The 20,839-nt window shown below is 45.2% G+C and overlaps 1 protein-coding gene across 1 annotated transcript in view; it reads left to right on the top strand.

Annotated features, from left to right (window-relative positions):
- Positions 1 to 14,063, top strand: part of LOC135373911 (venom serine carboxypeptidase-like) — a 132,293-nt gene extending 118,230 nt beyond the window's left edge. Inside the window, exons 2-4 of the mRNA XM_064606962.1 lie at positions 4,325 to 4,511; positions 9,594 to 9,927; positions 13,136 to 14,063. Coding sequence (XP_064463032.1) covers positions 4,325 to 4,511; positions 9,594 to 9,927; positions 13,136 to 13,980 — 1,366 coding nt within the window. The 3' untranslated portion in view covers positions 13,981 to 14,063. The remainder of the gene's footprint in view (positions 1 to 4,324; positions 4,512 to 9,593; positions 9,928 to 13,135) is intronic.
- Positions 14,064 to 20,839: the final 6,776 nt, after the last annotated feature.

Below are 20,839 nucleotides of genomic sequence, written 5' to 3'. Positions count from 1 at the left end.
TGCAACCTGTATGCATAACGGCAAAAGGTGAGGGGAAGACTGGACCGAGTCATTACGCACATACTAGCCTAGGAGATGGAGTGTGAGGGCGGCTTTGAACTTCTGTGGATCGTGAAGCAGGATTATGTTCGAGGGAAGAGCATTCCAAAGTTTGGCTGTGCGAGGAATGAAAGAATGAAGGGAGTAATGTTGACAATGGACTAAGCACACCTTGTACTGGTGGTCAACCTTCTGGGAGATAAATGTAGCCCTGGTAAGCATGTCTGAATTAATGGAATTGTTATGAAAGATACTATGAAAAAGTGATGATGCAGCGATGGTGCGACGTGCTTCAAGCGAAGGAATGCAGAGCTGGTCTTTCATACTCGTGATGCTGTGCTCGGGACTGAAATTATTACATATGTACCTGACCGCTCTGTTCTGGACAGCTTCTAACGCTTCTGTGTAGGTGATTTGGTCAGGGTCCCATATAGGTGGGGTGCATTTGCGTAAGCCGGATCACCAGAAAGCGTGAAAAGAAGCACGCGTATAGGCAGGGTGCGCCGGTTCACCAGAAAGAGGGAAAAAGCACGGGCAAAGCTATGGTGTGACGTCATATGCACGCCACCTATAGGAGAAGCATATTCAAGTTTTGGACGTACAAGCGAAGTATATGTAAGTTTCTTAACGGCGCTAGAACTATTACATAAATTACGGCGCAAAAAACCCAGGGAACGGTTAGCAGTTGAGACGACGTGGGAAATGTGTCTGGCCCAAGAGATGTCGTGAGAAAGGTACACGCACAGATATTTGTAGGACGAGACGCGAGGCAGTGCACTTGGTCCAAGTCGATAACTGTACTCCATCGTTTTGCAGCATCCGAACGACAGGACCTTGCTTTTGTCTATGGTAATCGGTAACTGCCATGTTGTACACCACTGCGAAATTTTGTCAAGGTCGTCCTGAAGGGCCGAGTAATCTAGAGAATCAGAGATGGTACGGTAAACTGCGCAGTCATCGGCAAACAGTCGTATTCGTGATAACATTCCTGACGGTAAATCATTAATAAAAATTAAAAACAAGAGTGGACCGATAACAGAGCCCTGAGGGATCCCCGAGGATACTGATGACGGTGAAGAAGAAATCCCGTTAGCAACGACGAATTGTACATTATTGGTCAGAAAGTTGCGAATCCAGGTAAACGTTAAAGGGTCTAGATTAAGTTTCGATAATTTCAATAAAAGTCTATGATGTGGCACCCGGTCAAAGGCCTTCGCAAAATCAAGGAAGACTGCGTCAACCTGGTTTCCCGTATCAACTGATGAAATAATATAATGGGTTAGACCCGATAGTTGTGTCTCACACGATAAGCCTTTCCGGAAACCATGTTGATAAACATAGAATAAATTATTTTCCTCAAGAAAGAGAATAATATTCTTGACAATGATATGCTCTAGGAGTTTGCAGGCGACGCAAGTTAGGAATATCGGTCTATAGTTAGTTGGGGAGTGCTTGTCGCCACCTTTGTGTATTGGGAGAATCTTTCGCACTCGCCAGTCACTAGGGATATCGGCGCTTTCAAGAGACTGGCGAAAAATCAGAGTAAGAAATTTCGCCGACTCCAGTTTAGTGTTTTTCGGAACTTTTGAGTTGATGTTATCAATGCCGCATGAAGATGAAAGCTTGCAGTTGTCGATTAATTTAACGATGCCCTCGTATTTGATGCAAAATGACGGCATTAGCGGGATATCAGGGGAAGAAATGATGGGAATATGCGACATAGCTTCAGAGATGAAAACAGAAACAAAGTAATTGTTCAATACGTCAGCACACTGGTTACTTTGCACTGCCATGCTCGATGTATCAGTTAAATGAATATCAGAGCACGTATCAGGGGTAACCAATTTCCAGAAACGCTTCGGGTTGCTCTGCATTAATGTTGGTAACATCACTTGATGAAATACATGCTTCGCGGACTTCAGAGATTATAAAAAGCTCTTTTCAGAGCTGTAATACCGTAGCCATGCTTCACGTGTGTTGGTAGTCTTGGCCTTGCGAAAATAGCGCTTCTTCTTGGAGCGAAGACGTTTAAGGTTAATATTAAACCAGGGTGCTGACGGGGAGGAAGATATAGTGAAGGATGGTATGGGGGGGGGGGGGGGTATTGACAATCCAGGGAATGTAGATTGTCTCTAAATAGAATCCCGTTTTCCTCAACAGTACGATCAGAGAAGCTACTAGTGTACTCTTCAAAATACATCGATAGTTCTGTGTTGATGGCAGCAAAGTTAGTGGACCCGTAGTTTTTTATGACTTTTTTCGCCCTTTGAGGCCGGTTGGTTACAATGGCCAGGTCGAAAGTTAAAAATTTATGGTCACTTGGACCGTCAAAACAACTTGGAGTAGACAACTTTAGTGTTCATTTGTGTCGAAAGTTCTAGCTGATATAAAAAAATGAGCAAGGCTGTAGCCGACGTTCTTCCTGTATACTGCTCGAATTGTCCTGACAGAGCGATAGACCTCCGACCGTCAGGCTGCCAATTTTTTATGCCGTGTTACTCATTACGACTCGGAAAATTCTAATATTTCTTCAAGATGCAGACGTTCGGGATATGTGACCCCCATAAAACTTCCCTAAAACTGATCAGCTCTCAGGTACTCAAGCTGCGAACGCCCCAGCGTGTAAAGACGATTGAGCATCGCACGGCGCTCGCAGCCTATAAAAGGTATCAAAAGCGATAAAAAACCCCGTGCCGGGAAACGAACTAAAGGACGACACAAGACACAGCCACACTGACGAACAATATTTTTTATTGACAGACCTGCTTAAATAACCTGAGCCAGCAATGCCCTTTTCTGCAACGTTACCCTTTTACACACTCAAGCCTGCCTAGTAACTTTATCTTTTCGAAAGCACAGCACAATACTTACCAAGGGTCCCCCCCTGTTAGCAGCTCCTAAGCCCTGTACTTTCGAAAAGATAAAGGCACTAGGTAGGCTCGAGGGTGTAAAGGGGTAACCTTGCAGAATAATTCGTTGTTGGCTCAGGTTATTTAAGACGCAGGTCTGTCAATAAAAATATTGTTCGTCAGTCTGTGCTATGTGTTGTATCGTCCTTTTGTTTGTTTCTTGGCACGGGTTTTTTTGTCGCTTTTAAAGCATGAAATACCGAACAGCCAAATTTTTAACCATTTTCTATAAAAGGCCACGTGTCATGCGCGAGTACCATAAGTATTCATTAAACGACTCGGAGCTTCATAGGTGGACGTCGCTTACCGTATATCCGCCGGATGTTGCGTGTCGGTAATTTCAAAAATTTTCCTAGTCTTCACGGAATTCTCTAGTCGAATGGAGTGTTGCGAGAGAGAAAAAAAACGTGCGATTGCACTGCAGAATTATCGATTCTCAATGGATCTACAGAATGTCCAAACCAAAATGAGTAAGAAACACAGACGTTGTGGTAGTCTTGAGTTAATACCCCAAGCCATTCCTCACTTCAATGTTGCGTGTGTGAGTAAATTAAATAAATTTAGACACCTCACCCCTTCTGTTTCACAGCGGCAGCAAACAGGGCTATCGGATTTGCGAAATCACGGAAGACAAGTTATAAGTATAGTATATGTGCTGACTGCATCCAGTTTCATGCCAATGTATCAAAGGAAATGGACACTGCCAACCTAAGTGAGGTTTTGGTCCTTCAGTTCTGGAGAACGTTTATTTTATTTTTACCTATTCTGTTCACTTCTTGAAATCCTGTGCGCATTGTATATTTTTGAACGTCTTGGAAATAAAGGAAATAATTCAAGCAAGAGAAATTAAATTCTGCCATGAGAGGGGTCGGAAAAAAAGACAGAAATAAACATTTTTTTTTTTACTTCTGTGGAGTTCCCATCAGGTCCCGCTAAACCTTAGTGATTTGGAGATGTCCGAAATTACTTGAGGCCTAATAGTTCCATTACGATTGCCTCTGATGGATTTTTCGATCGGGTTGCAAACCTGATTACTGAGCTGGGACAAGTTGAAGTGGTCCGTGTTCGATGGCACAACTCAGCAGGCACCAGTTTCAACTGATCCTAGTCTGAACTGGTAGCAGTTGAAGGTGGGACAGGTTGCAAAACTGATTGTTGAGCTGGGACCTGTTCAAGTGGTGCCACGTGAAGTGGTCCCTGTAAGATAAAACAGTTCAGCTTGTACCAGTTCAAAAATATATCTGGGACTCTTCTTGTGTGGATATGCCACCGTTTGAACTATTAAAGAGCATATCACGAGCGCTACTTGAATGCAGTCTCTTCCCTTGTTTATAAAGAGGCCTTTGTAAAATATTGCTGACACCATGTTTCTACAGGAAACTCATGATCAAGGAAGAAGAGGATGATAAACCGCTCTTTCTGACACCGCTTATCACAGCCGGTAAAACTGAAGAAGCCCGTAGAAGAAGCAGGGTCGGATTTTCTGTGGAATCGTATTCTGGATTGATTACTGTTGACCAAGACAAGGGAAGCAACCTCTTCTTCTTCCTAGTCAAGTCAAAGGTACGACAGACACTTCCGCTGTCTTGCGAGGAGAACAATTAAATCCTGTGGTGCGCCCCTAGTAAACATTTGTCGAACTTCAAACTCGCAGGAGCTATAATGTATCATAGGGTGTTTTCCTTGAACTGGCAATGCACCTCCTTGAGCTTGAGGGAAACGAAGTAGACAGGATGTTCCCTCAAGCTCAAGCTGATGCTGCCCACTTCAACCACCAGCACCAGCACCAGCTCGCTTGTGTTCTTTTCCTGTCTTCATCGGTGTGTTCTCGTTCGCTTGGTTCTCCGACATTCAAATGATCAGTGAGCTTCTGAGATGCCAAAATCAGGTATGCAGAACGCATTTTTATTTTTTACCTGGTGATATGTACATGCCACCTTGGCAAACTAGCACACAAAAGATTTCGTTTGAGAGGCGCGGATTTGCTAAGAAAATTCGTTTACGATAAGTCTATAATTTTAAACAGAATGTTCGCTGTTCCGGCAGTCTCACTGTTCGTTTTCGTTGTGTGACGTCAGGTCACTGGAGGACATTTTATTGGCTGCCGAAAATCGTCCGCTGGTTGGAGCGTCTGGTCGAGATGCGAGACGAGCGGAGTAAAATACGACTGTAATGGGAAAAGAAGAAAGAGAAAAAGGAGGTCCCAATCTTGTGCAGCAGATATGATGTCGCAGGCCACCAAGGGAAGCAACTCTATGTGACCAGCAAGATTGAAGGCTTCCACCGGAGAGCTCTCAGGAATGCGCGCTGCACTCATACTTTTTGTGCGAATTCCAAGGCTTGAAATCCAAATCCATGCGCACATATTTTCTTAACACCTTCAATGCCTCGTCAAATACACTTATAAGGCGGAGTATGAATCGAGGAACTTGAAATCTCTCATATGCCGCTATCGTCGGGAGCTATACTGGTGGCTACAAAATAAGATTTCACGCTTACTTGTGCATTCTACCGGTCGCACACGTTGCGATTCTACGCAATTTCCCGGAATCCATTGGAGATAGAGATATCGCAAAAAGGACGTCTGTGTCGCAGTTTTCTTTCTTTTTCATTTTGGACCTACGATTCTTGCCGTGAAAAAGACGATGGTAGCGGACTTTCTCCTGATGCGACAATGCACAGCGCGAGCTGTTTCGCTGAACTGCAACGAAATTACGCGTATGAAGTTAACTTCAGAAAATGCTCTGTCCATACTTATTTTTAGGTGAAAATGCTTCGGTGAGCACAGATGCCAGCCCAACTCACATTTTCCCAAAGAAGCGTAGGGTAAAGGAGCATGGAAAGGAGCACATCTATATTTTTTATTACCCCGTGATATACAGGATGTTTCTTTTTTTTATTACAGAAATGTTATTTAAAAAACTAGCAAAGTAAAATAATGGCGTTTTTGTATTTGAGTCATATGGGCTGGAGAACTGCAAGAAAATATGTAACTACAAGATTACTAATTCCTTAAATTCTTCAATTAACTCATTAATTAGGGATTTCACGCACAAGCGATATAGGAGAACGAAGGAATTCCTCCTTGAAAGTCATGCCATGTTTTAAAAACTCTTAAAAGCGCACGTGTGTTGAAATATCCATCGTTAAATTTCGCTATGCAAATGAGCTGAAACAAAACAAGAACAACGCATTTGTCGAACGCAGAAATGGAGCGACCTTCGCTTTATCTGGGCCGGAGGGCTGTTTATCTGGCCAACAGATTAGCTCGAACATCAATCAACTCCATCGCTCCAAAGCGCGTGGCCCTCTCACGTGGATTGCGTCTCGCTCTCTCCCCACTCGAAACGTGCGTTGTCTATGTCTCCTGCGATTTGCATAGCGAAACTCGGCGATGGATATTTCAACACACGTCCTCGTTTAAGGGATTTTTAAACATGGATGGCTTCCAACGAGTAATATCTCCCGTTCTGTTAACTCGCTTTCTGCGCAATACCCCAATACCCCCTAATTAAAGAGTTACTTAAGTAAGAGTTTAGTAACTTCAGAGTTACTTTGTTATAAAGAATGTTCGCATGGCCATATAACTCAATACAAAAACGGCATCTAATTTGCTCCTCTAGTTTTTCCGCTAGCAATAAAAAGCACCCAGTAACCAAAGCACCTGTAGAAAGCACCCTACACCATCAGAAACTGTCGCGCAAACTCTTGCCTTTAGAGAGCGCGCATTCCCTGACCAATTTAGTTCACAGGAGTGATGTGCAACAGAGACCTCTACTTGCTCCTTCTGACTTGCTGTCATGCCGAAGCAGTTAGGTACTTTTGTTGGCTCTCGACAATCGTATATCACGATGCGACAACAAGGCGGCCTGTGGAGTGTTCTCTAGGGACAGGAGGAGCCAAACAACAACCGCAAAAAGAAAGAAAGAACACGATGCGTGCTGATTCTGCGAGGGACGATAAGGGGCGCGAAAAACTGCAACGGAACGAGCCTCAGAAACTGCTGTTTTATGTTTAATTAGCGTTCTTCTTTCAAATTCAATTTCGCTGCCGCCCATAAATTGCCAGTGTTCAATAAGTCTTGGTACGGTGATCTTCGTCGTCACATACTGCCTCCGCGATAAGTAGAACTTTCGCGTTGTTAAAGGGGTTGAAAACCACACGGATAGAACTGTGTCTCTACAGAGTCTGCATGCCTAACTCCACGCATTTAGTACGCACAGTCCCACCTCCCACGTCCTATTATTTTTTATGCTATCGAGTTTTAAAAATCCCCAATTTTCGAGGCCGCCGCCGACCGCGGTGCAAAGAGTTGTCGTGCAGCTCCATGAAGTAGGTAGGAAGTGATCGGATGCTCTATGGTTCTACGCAATAGCCATTCCGCTCATTTCGCTTCGCCGCGCCGCGTCCCTGTATAGAGCCGTCCTCATGAGGACGGGAACTTCTTAAAGGGACGGTCTCGTACAGCCGGGGCGATTCCGAAACTTAGCCAAAACTAGTTTCACGAGTGCTGTACACATACAACCATCAAAGTTTCATTCGGAATAACCAAGTCGTTTTCGAGGAATTTGTCGAAACGTGCCGTAAGAGCAGACGACGAAAGCTGCGCCTCTCTCATGCATACGTCACCTATGACGTCGGCCCGCGGGTGCGTCGTCGTTGGCATGATAATTGCGAATTGGGGACACTCAGGTATATACCTCCGCGAGCGGAGACTGTAGTCCGAGCATTGACTGTGGGGTCTCCCATAATGTGGCGCACAATCGGATACGTGGAAGCTAAGTCACGTGTTTTCTTTCCGCGAGTATTTAATGTAGTTTTTAAATAAACACGTTCTCCTTCTCCATGTACGTCGTCAGCGACACTTCATTTCGAAGCATGATCAGTGTACAACGGGGAGTGTAATGGAAGCGCGCGTAATATATTTTTGGTCGGAGCTGTAATGCGACCGCGCGCGCCGATGGCCAGCGACTTCAGATTTGTGATTGTGGATGGGGTTGTTCTGCGACTTTTAACTTGTTTCTCAGGATTAACGTAGTTGTTCTGAATCACCATGCTTGCCACTACTGTGAATGCGCGTTTTTCACCTGAGAACTGAAAGAAAATGTACGGGAGTTGCCGCGGTGCCCAGTAACTTCTGAAAGTCGTCTGCTCACACCGATGCACTAGCAGGCGCAAAAGCAGACGATTTCTGTATCCTATCCCGGACTTACCCGGAGGTTGACGTGGCCGTTCTTATTGTTGCCAACACAGATCGCGGCGTGCTCTGCAATCTTTATCAATTTAATTCGGTTATTTAATAACTGTGGCGTGTTTTGTCGGGTAAATTAGCAGTATTCCATTTTCAACAAAGGGCAATCGAATGGTACACTTTATGAAAGGGGCAGGGAGTACGGGACCGTCCCTTTAAGCCTGGTTTAGAGTCCGACGGAGCGGGGCGTAACGACGCGCATCGCGAGCCGCCCCCGGTGACTTTATTGTTCGACGACACTCGGGGAAACGCAGCGCGGCGGCAACGCGCGACTACGCCAATTGCCGTCGGGGGAGTAGAACGAAGATCTATATCTGGCGTGGGCCAGCGAGCTGTGCACGGCGTGGACTCCGGTGGACTCGCGTTTCCAAACATGGCGTGGCCCATTGATTGACCTTTTGATCGAAACTGGAAAAGAACATCCGTGCCTGTATAATAACCGACGGATGAACTATGGAGACAAACAAAACAATGAGAGCAACAGGGAAGACGTGCTACTTTCTTATATAATTTAGTGTTCGTGTTTGGGGGTACCACACGTATTACAGTAATACAAATATAACAGCTAGTGCCAACGATGGGAACACGGACTGTCTTTAGTCGGATTCTAGCACACAGGTACAGATATGACTGCTTTCCCACAACAAAATGCGAAAATCTCCGGTGCTGTTTTTGTTACGCTGTGCCGAATCGTGTCGGACTATGATCACGGCAGGATAAGAAAGCCTGGCGTAGCGAACGCTGGCTGTCGGCGCGCAGCGCGGACGTACATGGGCGTAGACTGTCACTAGCCTTCACTTCCGTTGTGCGCTCGGTACTATGCCATACGGAGATCTGGCGAGTAGGAGGCGAGTCAAGGATGAAAGGATATCGTCATATTCAAAGTGCCATAACTCCGTGGCGCGAGAGCGCAGCGTAAAAGGGTTTCGACAGAGATATTTTGCACCCATAAATCTACATTTCAAACAATATACCAGGGAAATACCAATTATCATCATCACTTTCGTGTACCAGCAGCCGGTATCGGTGCGGAGTTATGCGGTTTTTGTACACGCCCTAGAATGAAGACAGGTCTCATCTTATTTTCTCGTTTTTCAGGTCGTTTCATAAATGTTTACAATTGCAGAACCTCATGATCCCATTATTTTATGTCTCTGATATTTATTTCCCACATTCCATTCCTTGAGGTGGCGTCTTTGGCGCCTTAACTGTATGGAAGACCAAAACCAACCCACCACCTTATAATATTTTCTGCTATACTACATCACATGGACGCTGTTGCTAAAACCTTCCTTCGCTATGACCTTTGGCATCTTTAGAGAAACTCAACGTTATGAGATTGTACCTAAACGTTAGGAACGGTGCAGCTTACTACTTCGTTGCATAAATTGCAGGGAAGAACATTGAAGGCTCCCCTCATCCTCTGGTTGCAAGGTGGACCGGGACAATCGTCACTCTTCACGGAATTTGTAGAGAACGGCCCCATCGGCATAGATGGCAATGGAAATCTGTATGAAAGGAACATCACCATTCAAGAGCACTACGACATTTTATACCTCGACCAACCTGTGGGAGCAGGATACAGCTTCACCAGGAACCTTACCCACGGTTTTGCACAAAGTCTCGAAGACATGGCGTCCGACATGGAAATCTTCCTCCAGCAGTTCCTCTTCTTGTTTAAGGAGTACAAGAAAAGAGACTTCTATATTTCTGGGGAATCATATGGAGGTACGCACGGGCGTAATAATCAGTTTCTTGCGGTTCTTCAAACAGTCGGTGCAAAATTAGACGCTCATAGCTCGGCTGCGTAATGAGTAGGGCCCGCGACTTCACGGATAATACACATATCTGGGATGCGTTCAAACAGGTATAATGACACTCCAACAAACCTTACAATGACATGAGCCAACAATGTTTCGTGGGTGATACAGCTGCATATTTTGGGAGATTCCTCCTAAAGGTCATGTAGTGTGACGGTTGCTTATTATATCATATTTCTGCTCTAATGCTGTTACGCTTTGAATCATTTCTTTACGTGTGCCGTGCTGTCTCCTTTGCCAGTGTTCACGTTGTTTCTAAAGTGAAGTTGAGTGCGCAAAATCAAGCTCCAGGCACACGTGGTCCAACTACACCCATAAGCTTCTGTTGTTTCTTGCTACGCAATCAGTGCATACTACTAGGAGGGCGTCCCTAGGCCCCCGCACCCCACGCTCCAGACACTCTTTAAACGAAAAATAAGCCCTTATGTCGGTCCGATATCAAAATTTTCTATATTCTCGTTTTATTGACCAACTTAGCTCACGGAACCTGCCGTCCGGTGTCACCTCTGGCGAAGGCGCACGTGGCGGCTCTCAACTAAAGCCTGTAGATATTGTACAGCAGGAACACTTTTAGCTGTTTGCCGAAAGAGCGCCTACCCTCACTCGCGCCTCCTCGACTGCTCCATACACTCGCGTCTTCTGAACGATCATTGGCTTTCCGCGCGGTCGTACAGGTATCACACGCGAAGCGTATGTTTTTGTTTTTCCAGCCTCTATCATTTTTGTATTTCCGCCTATCGCGATTTCACAAGAAAAACGTGAAGGAATAAATAGCTCCATAATATCGGTCGCTAGCACTTCATTCGCACAATGGGCATGTTCTCTGCCAAGTATTATGGGTGTCCTACTAATCGTGTGACTGCTGTTTTAATGTTTGTTGTCCTCTGTATCAGGGCCTGGAATGTTCGTCATTAATTGCTATATTACACGTTGAACTCGCCTGTGTTTCTGCTGATGAAAGAATTCAGGAACTTGTGCAGTGCGAACATTGATGTGACAAATTAGTTGGGACTGACGTATCCTGCAGATTAATCGAGCTTGCTTTTCTCCTGAGTTACTGGCAAGCTGTTTTGAGGGTCTAGTTGAGGCAGTAAAAATCACAGAAAACTTGTGTGCCAACAAACAAGCCGTAGTCACAAATTCGATGAATGAGGTCCAACCTGAAGGAGCAGCTCGCGTGGCGTAGGGAGTAGTCCAAAGAGTGTTGTAGATTTCTGTTCGGTGTTGTCTGTAGACTCGTTTATTCTGCGTTTCCTTGCACTGGGGTCTCTATTGATTGTACTGTAGAGGTTAGGATGATCAACTTCCGACTGCCGACAATCGCCGCCTAGATTGGGAGGTGACGCAGTTTCGAATTCCCTCACCGCCTAAGCTGTCTCAGGTTTTCCCCGAGTTTTCTGGCAGTCTTTCAGGGTGGACAGAGTTCCCCCTGGAGTCTTCCCGGGGCGCATTATAGCTCCATATCTCCAAATTATGCGTGCTGCTTCTCTCTGTCTGTCCCCGTCTTCACGCCGTTCATAGCCACACCTGCTTCGCGGGCCTAGCAGGAAATACAGCACAGTGTTTCTAGTACAGTGTTCGTCTCATGGCACGATATAATGAAGCGTAAATGAAGGATAAAAAGGAGTATCACTCATACCAGCCAATGTGCAAATCGTAGTGTTGGTGTACGCACACCAGTATTCAAAGTTTGCCGGCATAAAGAGATTCATTCATTGATGTGTGAGACAGATTGAACCTGTTGAACATGTTTACGTATGTTAGTTTACTTTTGAACGACTCTTTTCTGCTAATTCATTCGAACAGAACAGAACGTATACACTGCTTAGGTCACTTATTCTATGTCGCGTGAGTTTCTCTATAAAAAGGAATTTGTTTTCTAGGAATATCCAAGTGGAATGTCCTTGAGGATTTGAACTCGTGTAGCGGTGCAATTCTGCAGTTAAACTTAGGGCGACTTGCGGCATAGCCAATAGTGTCATGTCGTTTGCTCTTATTTCATTTCAATTATTCAATCCTTAAAGGGACAGTCCGGGAAAACCGGAAGTTGATTTTTTCCAACTGTCACGGAAGCTTACATGCTGGGTGGAAAGCTTCAGCTCACAAAACGGCGTGGTTTTCGAGATATCGAATAAAAAATACTCCTCTGAAGACATCCGGTTTCGTTTTTCTCCCTCCCATACTCCTTGCCCGTAGGATCCTCTATGTACGTCAGCCATCACGTGAGCATGACGTCCCCAATGGACAAAGTGGAGCGGAGGACTGCGCCGTTGCTGGGAATGCAGAGAGGTGTTTTTGTCTATGAGTGTACTGAACAGAAGGCGACGTCGTGATACCTGTGTTTACATTGACGCTACTCTGCATTTTAGACTACATAACGCGTGATTGCTACTCAAAAACATCATAATAGACAAATGCTAGCACGCAACAATCAACTATCGCGCAAACAGGCATGCGCAAGTTACGTGTGGCATTGCTCTTATGCACGTCACGCGAGAGCTCTCTGCGGCCTTTACTCGGGACCAACTGCGGCATAGAAAAATGTCGATTATAAATCGTGCGATACGATTTCTTCTGAAATATTTTGCACAGTTGTTGTGAGGAGTATTAGAAATCATAAGGCGGTGTTTCCCAGACCTGTGTTTTCGACCGGACTGTCACTTTAAGTGAGAGCGAAAGGACGCGGAATTCACCTATTCCTGCAATTCCTACGGCCGGCAAGTGGGCCGAGGCAGGAAAAGGGTGCCATGCGCTGCACGGGCGAGGCGAATCGACGAGGAAAGCTAGCACATGGAGCAGAGTGACGCAACTGTCCAATGTCTAGGGGCTTTAATCGGAACGGCTCTGACTACTAGAACCGCTAGTTCCCAGGAGAGACTTCTGAAAACATAAAGTGCGACGAATATGCGACGATTCCAAGAATGATTATGCCACAAACATCCGTGTATCCCCTCACGCTTTGCAGACATTGACGTGCAAAATCACCACATAGCAGACATTCAGGTTAATATGGTGTTCCCCTATTGTTTCATTGTTTTATTAGGTATCTCCGTTGTTAACTGGGACGCCCTGTATAGGTTGAAATAATTATGTTTCCCATGGCTTTTGTTTTGCAGTGAGACCTGCTGCGTCCCTCGCTGTCCACATGCACGACTTGGCAAGAAGATCCACCCCTATTGGACTGAATCTCAAAGGAGTCATACTTGGCGTCGGTCTGTTTCTTGACGTACAAACACAACTGGACATATCGGACTACTACCTTAAGCTCGGACTCGTTTATGTACGAGGCCGCTATCTTCTAGATAAACGCCTGACAGCCATCAGAACGGCGCTCTCCAGACCAACGTCAATAATGAAGGGCCTCCAGCTGTACTTCAACACATTCCGTACATCGGAAGAATCTTCGCGCCCCAGCCTCTTTTTCCAACTCACAGGCTATCTTTACAACGCTAACGCTTTGAATCCATATCTTCCTTCCGAATTTCCTCACTTTGAGCGCCTTATGAAGAACGATACTTTCAAAGCATTAGTCCATGTTGGAGCTAATGCTGCGTTTCGTGTAAGTGATGCGCTCATCTTGCGAAACTTAGTATCCGATCTTTTCCGGAATGTATCCGAAGAAGTCGAGTTTCTACTTGCACACAACTACAGCGCTCTTGTGTACGCGGGGCAGGTTGATTTGACGTTTCCTGTTGAAAAAATTGAGACATTCCTGCTGGGCTTGAAATGGCCAGGGGCAGAGGAGTTTCGCAAGCAGGTACATCAGCCCTGGTGGGGAGACATGGGACAACGGAACTTTGCAGGTTATGTAAAATGTTATCAGAATTTCATGTTTGTGACGTTGAGAAGCAGCGGCCACTACGTGTTCCTGGATCAACCAAAGGATGCTCATGAAATGGTGCGCGCGTTTATTGAGGGAAGGTGTCCTCCTAGAAAGGGGCCGATCCAAAATCTGGTATAGAAATGAGGCCACGTTGAGGTGTTAGTCGACGAAGGAGCAGTGTGTATTGAGTGACGCAATAAAACAGTGGCATGTGAACGGGAGTGTTATTCCACAGCCGTCATTTGTTCTTTCGGATCTAATTTGTTGTTACTCTTAAAATCACGGAGTGGTTTCAAGAAGATTCATGAAAAAGGGGGATATGAGTATCAAGGCGTTTTCAATCTTGGATTTGAGGATGTGATTATTTCAACCGTTCTAATATCTGATCGACGTTACACGGACTCACACATACTACCTTCTTCATGGTACAGTCATTCTGTTGAACAAGTATCAACACAAAACTTTGTAGGTAATGTTGTATTGCATAGTGCGGGCGACAACATAACGTCATGTGACCGATTCGCCACATCCTGAGGCAGTATAATCTGTTGCTCTTTTCGCTGCATGGGATATCGTTAAATAGGTGGGACGTATCCGTGTTCTGAAAAGGCCGCTAGCCAGCGTAGTAATACGGAGTGCACCATAGGTAGGTCACCACAGCCAGAAGAGAGAGCAGAAGGTATTGCGAACTCAATCTTCCGTATCCCCTACCGATAAATTTGAGCCTTTCATCACACATGGTGCCATCCTTAGGTCCCAAATATGGCCTGTGCTGACAAAACTCCTAGGTCAGGGGCATCAAACACGCGACCCCTGAGCCGCATGTAGACCGTGATCAGCTATTTTGCGGCCCAATGCCCCACGACAACCGAACAAAAGGCAAGCTGTCCACCCTCCCAATAAACTCCATGAATATTGAGAAATGAAAGCAGGATTTTCAAGCATTATTTCGGTCTTAGTTTGGTGTCATGCAGCACCCGTCTATGTTTTTCAGCACTTATGTACGTGAGCTTTTCTTGTAACTCATGAGCCCCAATGATGGGTTACGGTTACAGCAATCTGGGCTTCGAGTGCATGTTGCTACACCGACAATGTACATGGTGGTAAGATTAAGATGAGCTCTTCCATAGCCTCCTATTCGCGTTTTTCAATAGTTTGAATTTTGCGATTTCTGAACTGCAATGTTAATTCTCGATGCGTTGAAGGCGAACGAATATTAAACGCTGCTCATATAATTCTGGCAGCCGTAACCGGGTTGTCCAAAGAGAAGGCTATAGTTGCCGCATATTATTTGCGAAGTTCCGGTGTGTTTGATCAAGAGACATTCAAGCACACGACATCTGTGCTTCACTTCTCTTACAGCTAACATCTTCTAAGTGTGTAGCGCGTGTACGAATGTAGTATACAAGTTACACGGTAATGTCGCGACATCCGTGTGTCACTGGTGGGCATGTTTTTGGGAAACCTTAACGAAGCGTCGCATTCTTTCTGCGTTCTTTCCCAAGTGATTGAACGAGCTGATTGAAATGCAGAGTTACAAAACTGACTTGGTATACGTTTTCTCTTATGCACTATATCTTGCGCTTTCTTACACATAATGGCTATTCAAGTTTGAAACAAACTTGATCTGTTTTGTTCAGACACGTTTTTGCTTACGTTCCTGACGTGAGCTGCACAGAAGTGTGTTTCAGAAAAAGAAAAGAAGAAAGAACGTTCATCAGATATGTAGGCGGTACCGCTCCAAGAGCTCTGCCAGACACACACAAACATTGCTGATGTAACAGGTTTGCTGATTTTGAGTCGCTCAATCTATTTCTTCCGAGCATGCGTCGAAGTAGGCGGTATTCTATGTGTGGAAAGAAGAAAACGCGGAAAGACAAACTGGCTACAAAACAACTACTATCCCCTCGGCGCGCAGAGTCGCATTGTGACACAGAACAAAACTAGTTTGGTTTAGTTCGCCGGTCGTTGTCTGCAATGTTTACTTCATCCACGATTTCAACAGCAAAATACGGGTGCAGCTCAGCGATTCATGCGAAAAGCAGCAACTTATGCGCAAGTGTACGCGGGGTCGGCCGGGTGTACCTGGTTTGGCCAGTCCCGAGTTTCACCGCTGTGCGGCGTTGATTTGACGAAAAACGCGAATATACTACATGCCTGCCCAATCAGGCAAATGCGGCCGCTCACGCAACCGTTCGGGGGGGCGCCAGTTTCCTAGGTCGGAAACACGGACAGTCAGAGCAGTGACAACCTTTGCCTACCCCGTAAGCGTACGCTGCCGTGCGATCGGTGCATACGTTGCTCTACACTTCTTTGCGGAGATAAGTGTCCTGGATGGGCGCATGCTGTGCAGGCTGTGTCATTGCTCGATAAGCCAGTGGTTATCGAAAGACGCCGTGCCAGTTAGCGTTGGTACAGTCCCTTTTGAGTGTCATGTCATTTCCCCGCCTGTCAGACGCCACCGGTTGTAATCTGCAATCTGTGTGTAGGAAGACGGCGTCATGACCAGTACTGCTGATATTGCATCGAGGTAGCTATCACCGACCTGGGAAATTAGCGCCACTATTGTGGACGATCGGCGCCTGTGTATTCCGGTATCATTGGGCAGGCATGTAATATATAGGAGGCTATGGCTGTAGCCTGTCCTGATGTGGTGCGCGGGAAAGGAACCGAGAGAGGTGCTCAAGGAAACAAAAATGAGATTGAACGGTTATATACAAAGGTGATTGTAATTTAATTTTTTAGTAGTTGTTTTAAAGTATCACGTCTACAGTAGTAATTATTCAACCCAAGTTGTACACAGAAAATCCACGGCAAGTACTGCACTTTTTAATTTAAAATTACTTTAAATTATTTCAATTTTTTTAATTTTAAAATAGTGCAAAATCTGACTCAATGCAATACTTGTCGTGGATTTTCTATGTACAACTCGGGTTGTAGAAAAAAATAACTAAACAGTAAGGGAGCAGACAGAGAGAAATAATATATTTGCAAATCAACGACGCCATCTTGAAAACATCACTCCGGTGTATGCAACGTTGGGCACGACGGTTGCAGAGGCAGGTGGGAAGCTAGTTGCAAGACATCAGACCAGGTGGTGCCACCGTCATGTCGATATGCAAGAGAGAGAGAGAAGAACAAAGTACTAGCGGCAGGTAAAAATGGCAACACTGCTAAACAAGTCTAAATGCGACAACACATAGAAAACGCTACTCATCTGGAGGAAAAAGGCTTAACACTTAAAGCTTAAAGGGGGCTTATACATAACCACAGTACTTGGGCTCATGTCGGTTTACGTGGAACACAGAAAAAGTACTAGCCGCGGGTAAATATGCAACAGGACACTGCTACTCAACTAGAAACATGTGGCAGTGTATACACGGCAAATCACTCACCTTACAACAGCAGCTACAGAGCGTCCACTTACGTCGACAACCAGGGCTCAACTGACGCTGTGCACCCACAGCAGAGCGACCGCCCGCACGTCTTCTCCCCACGAGAGCCAGAGCTGGACTGACATAAGTGCCACTCTACGGGTGCTACGCATGCGCGCGCGCTCCTAGTGCCACCTGCAGCGATCACCAGTGAGAAGTAACACGACCGTACCTGCGACAAACTAAGAGAGAAGTCAACCGCTTTGTGCAGGTCTTGCTCATTGGTCGGGACGTCATCCCATTGTCCCAAGCCTACAGTTTTTTTTTCACTAGCGGCCAACGCAAGTCCTTAAGACAAGGTCCACCTGCAATGAAGCCATGGCATGACGTCATCCGTCCGCAAAAAACCTTAGCACACGCTAATAAACTGAGACAAACACTCTCACTTCTGCTATCAGAAAATCATTGTATAATGCGATACACACAGCTGCATTGTCCCTTCGAAAAGGGAGCACGGGACAAGGGTACACAAATTCCCTTAAGCAATGACGGAAATTCACTTCTACTCAGGCAGCATAATACGAGATACGCCGAATTCTTATGGGAGAAAATTGAAAGACACTGCTAAACAAGTTTAGACATGCCAAGATGATGTCACAAGAGAGCAAAAAAAAGAAAGAACGCAAACAGACACATAGCAGCAGCTCAGGAATGCACAAGGAGACGTGCTTTATAGGAATTTCTACTCCATGCTCAGATACCAACATTTCTGCTCAAAGACCCATGCCTGCAAACAGCTTACCACATATCAATCAACCAGCAACATCAAACAAAAAACATACAAACGCACTTCTCCTGATGGAACACAATTCAGCTGTATCAAGCCGCTTTCTTCTGCGTAAAAGCCGCGAAAGAAGGAAAGGCAGCGAAAAATTACACGCACTTGTATCTCGAATAGCTGTAACTGCAAAAAACCGAAGCACACGCTAATAAACGAGAAGAAGACACTCATTTCTGCTATCGGGTAATTATTGCATAATGCTAAATACACAATTGCATTGTCCCTGCTTAAAGAAAGCACAGAAAAAGGACACACAGATTACCTTAAGCGAGCAGGGAAAGTCACTTCTGCTCGGACAGCATAATACGATAAAGCCTGAATTTTTACCAAGAACGCTACTCTTGAACACCGCAACGAACGTGACAGATGCGTACTAACAAACACACAAACACTTCTATTCACTTCTACTGGTAGAACTGGAGCCCACACGATAAGAACAAGGCACACAGCTCCAGGGAAGCATATTAAATGCAGCGCAACAGGATCGTCGTCGAGGGGTCATAAAATAGCCTACCCAAAACAAGGACTTCACCAGGTTCGCGAGGCAATTCCATTAAAAACGCTTGGCCTATCCTACAATTGCGATGCAAACGCGATTGCGCTTATTTTTTAAACCAATATTTCACGCAATAGTGCATAACTTTACCGCTCGTGTAACCCAAAAAGGCACACACAAATAACTTACTTGTTAAGTGGGGTCCCAGACGAGCACGCGCACTGTCAAATTTTTGATTGCCACATTGAGTGCAAACCCAAAGTCAATTCACAACCACATAAATCCATATTATTCCTCATGTCAATAGTTATCCTACCATCGTCGAAACGCGGTGCAGGCATATATACGAACGCGAGACAATGGGTCTTCGTTCCGGATGTAATAGGATATCCCCAGTCGACCGTCGCGAACCAAAGAAGAAAAGAATGCATGTTCGCTATGCATCCAAGAGCAAACGGTGCCGTGCTTTTGCGCAGCAATTGTGATGCAGAAGGGGATTCACTTATTTTTGCTTTTATTTCCTTGCACACATATATTTTGCAAGAATACTATAGAGTGGAACGCGTAAATGTGAACATCATTTGCTACACACTGTAGCCGTCATCATTTTTAAACCGAGCCGGTTGACATGTGTACATAAGCATACGACACTCCACTAAATAGGTGAGCCGCTAATGACTCAAAATAAGATAAAATCAAATAATCATTCCAGCATCACTGACTCCAAGCTTGGGTACCCAACTGAGCAGTGCGCTCCCATCAATACGCCTTGGCTTCACGTTACACACCCGAAGCGTTTCTGAATACATTCGGCTGGCGCTGGAATAAAGGATTTATCACGAGGGTAACCACCTGCTGCACGTCGTATTTTTTATAACGGACGCCAACAAAGTCTCACTCACGCAGGGAATGACACAAACAATGGCAGGGTATCTTTTTTATAATTTTTTGTGTTGATTTTGGCATTTCCAGGGGTTCATTACTTCCTGCGAGTAGTCGGAAACTACAATGTCAGCCCTGCTGCTGTTTAGGTGATAAAACAGTGCGCTCGCTCAGGGAATCGGTAACTGATCGCGCGCGTGATTGCGTCAGCGTGTTCAAATCGCGAGAACGAGCCCGCGTGCCACCCGCCCAGGCCTCCACAGCTCCCATAGGCACAATGGTAACGCGCTCCGTGGCAAGGAGGACTGTAATAGTGGAAAGAAAATCTACCAGTTGGTTCGCCCGCTCCTCTCAGCACATGGCGCTGAAAAATATGCGATATCACAGGCTAGATGGCGCAAGATACCACTCGCCCGAAGATCGAGTATCTAACACAATATCCAATCCAATCCGTTTCCTACTCCCTTTACCTTCCCCTTTCTCAGTTCCTGCCATTACGCGCGCCACGATTTCATGATTTTGTCTTCCCTGCGCGCTGAAATGTAAGAAATGTGAGATGCATTTGTACATTGACAAAAACATTTTATTACCAACGTACATGTCAGATACAACAACAAAAGCACAATCACAATTGTTTGCACGGAAGGATTTGTTTATTTTCTCATGTACACGAACACATAGCAAAGAATATCACATATGTAAATTGCGAATAAAAAACTATCATCGTGGAAGAGTGTGCTAGGGAATAGAACATTGAAATTAATCGAAAATACACAATTGGCACGCAGCAACGATTTTCTGTATCACTGGGTAGTATAAAGCAGTAGCACTGGGTAGTATAAAGACTGGAAAGTATAAAGTGTGCAGAGCAACAAGAGCAACAAGTCTACACATTTGTAAGCGAAAAACAATGCGTATGTGCAAATACTGGTTGCTCCATAAGTGACTCGTAACACTTCCAAATTTATTTTGTGGTATCGTGATGTCACATATCAAAGATTGAGGATCTCGTATAAAGTTTGAACCTTCACATTATTCTCTTACATTTGGCTACCATCCTCCCTATCATGAGGGGGGAGCAGCACATCATAATGTTGACTGTGGTAGAAAACAGAGAAACACAACAAGTATTCAAGGGGCGCATATTTGGTGTCATTGCGACATGTGGCATATCTAAAGTTTCTGAGCCTTTCTTGCAGCAACTGTTCGCTTGCAAGTGGACACCTTTACAAGCTCTCAGTTTTGAAGCTGTAGATGCTACAGTAAACGAGAGCATTTGCATGTGTCACTGCAAAATGGACTGCCGAAGCTGGAATCACACAAACGTGAAGAAAGCAACTTGAGAACACCCTTTTCGTGTGGCACTTCCTTCACAGATTGCAGAAAGAGTACGTCTGGTCTTGA

Source organism: Ornithodoros turicata, unplaced genomic scaffold (genome assembly GCF_037126465.1).
Source record: "Ornithodoros turicata isolate Travis unplaced genomic scaffold, ASM3712646v1 Chromosome34, whole genome shotgun sequence".
NCBI lineage: Eukaryota > Metazoa > Arthropoda > Arachnida > Ixodida > Argasidae > Ornithodoros > Ornithodoros turicata.
This window is presented reverse-complemented; position numbering and strand designations above follow the sequence as displayed.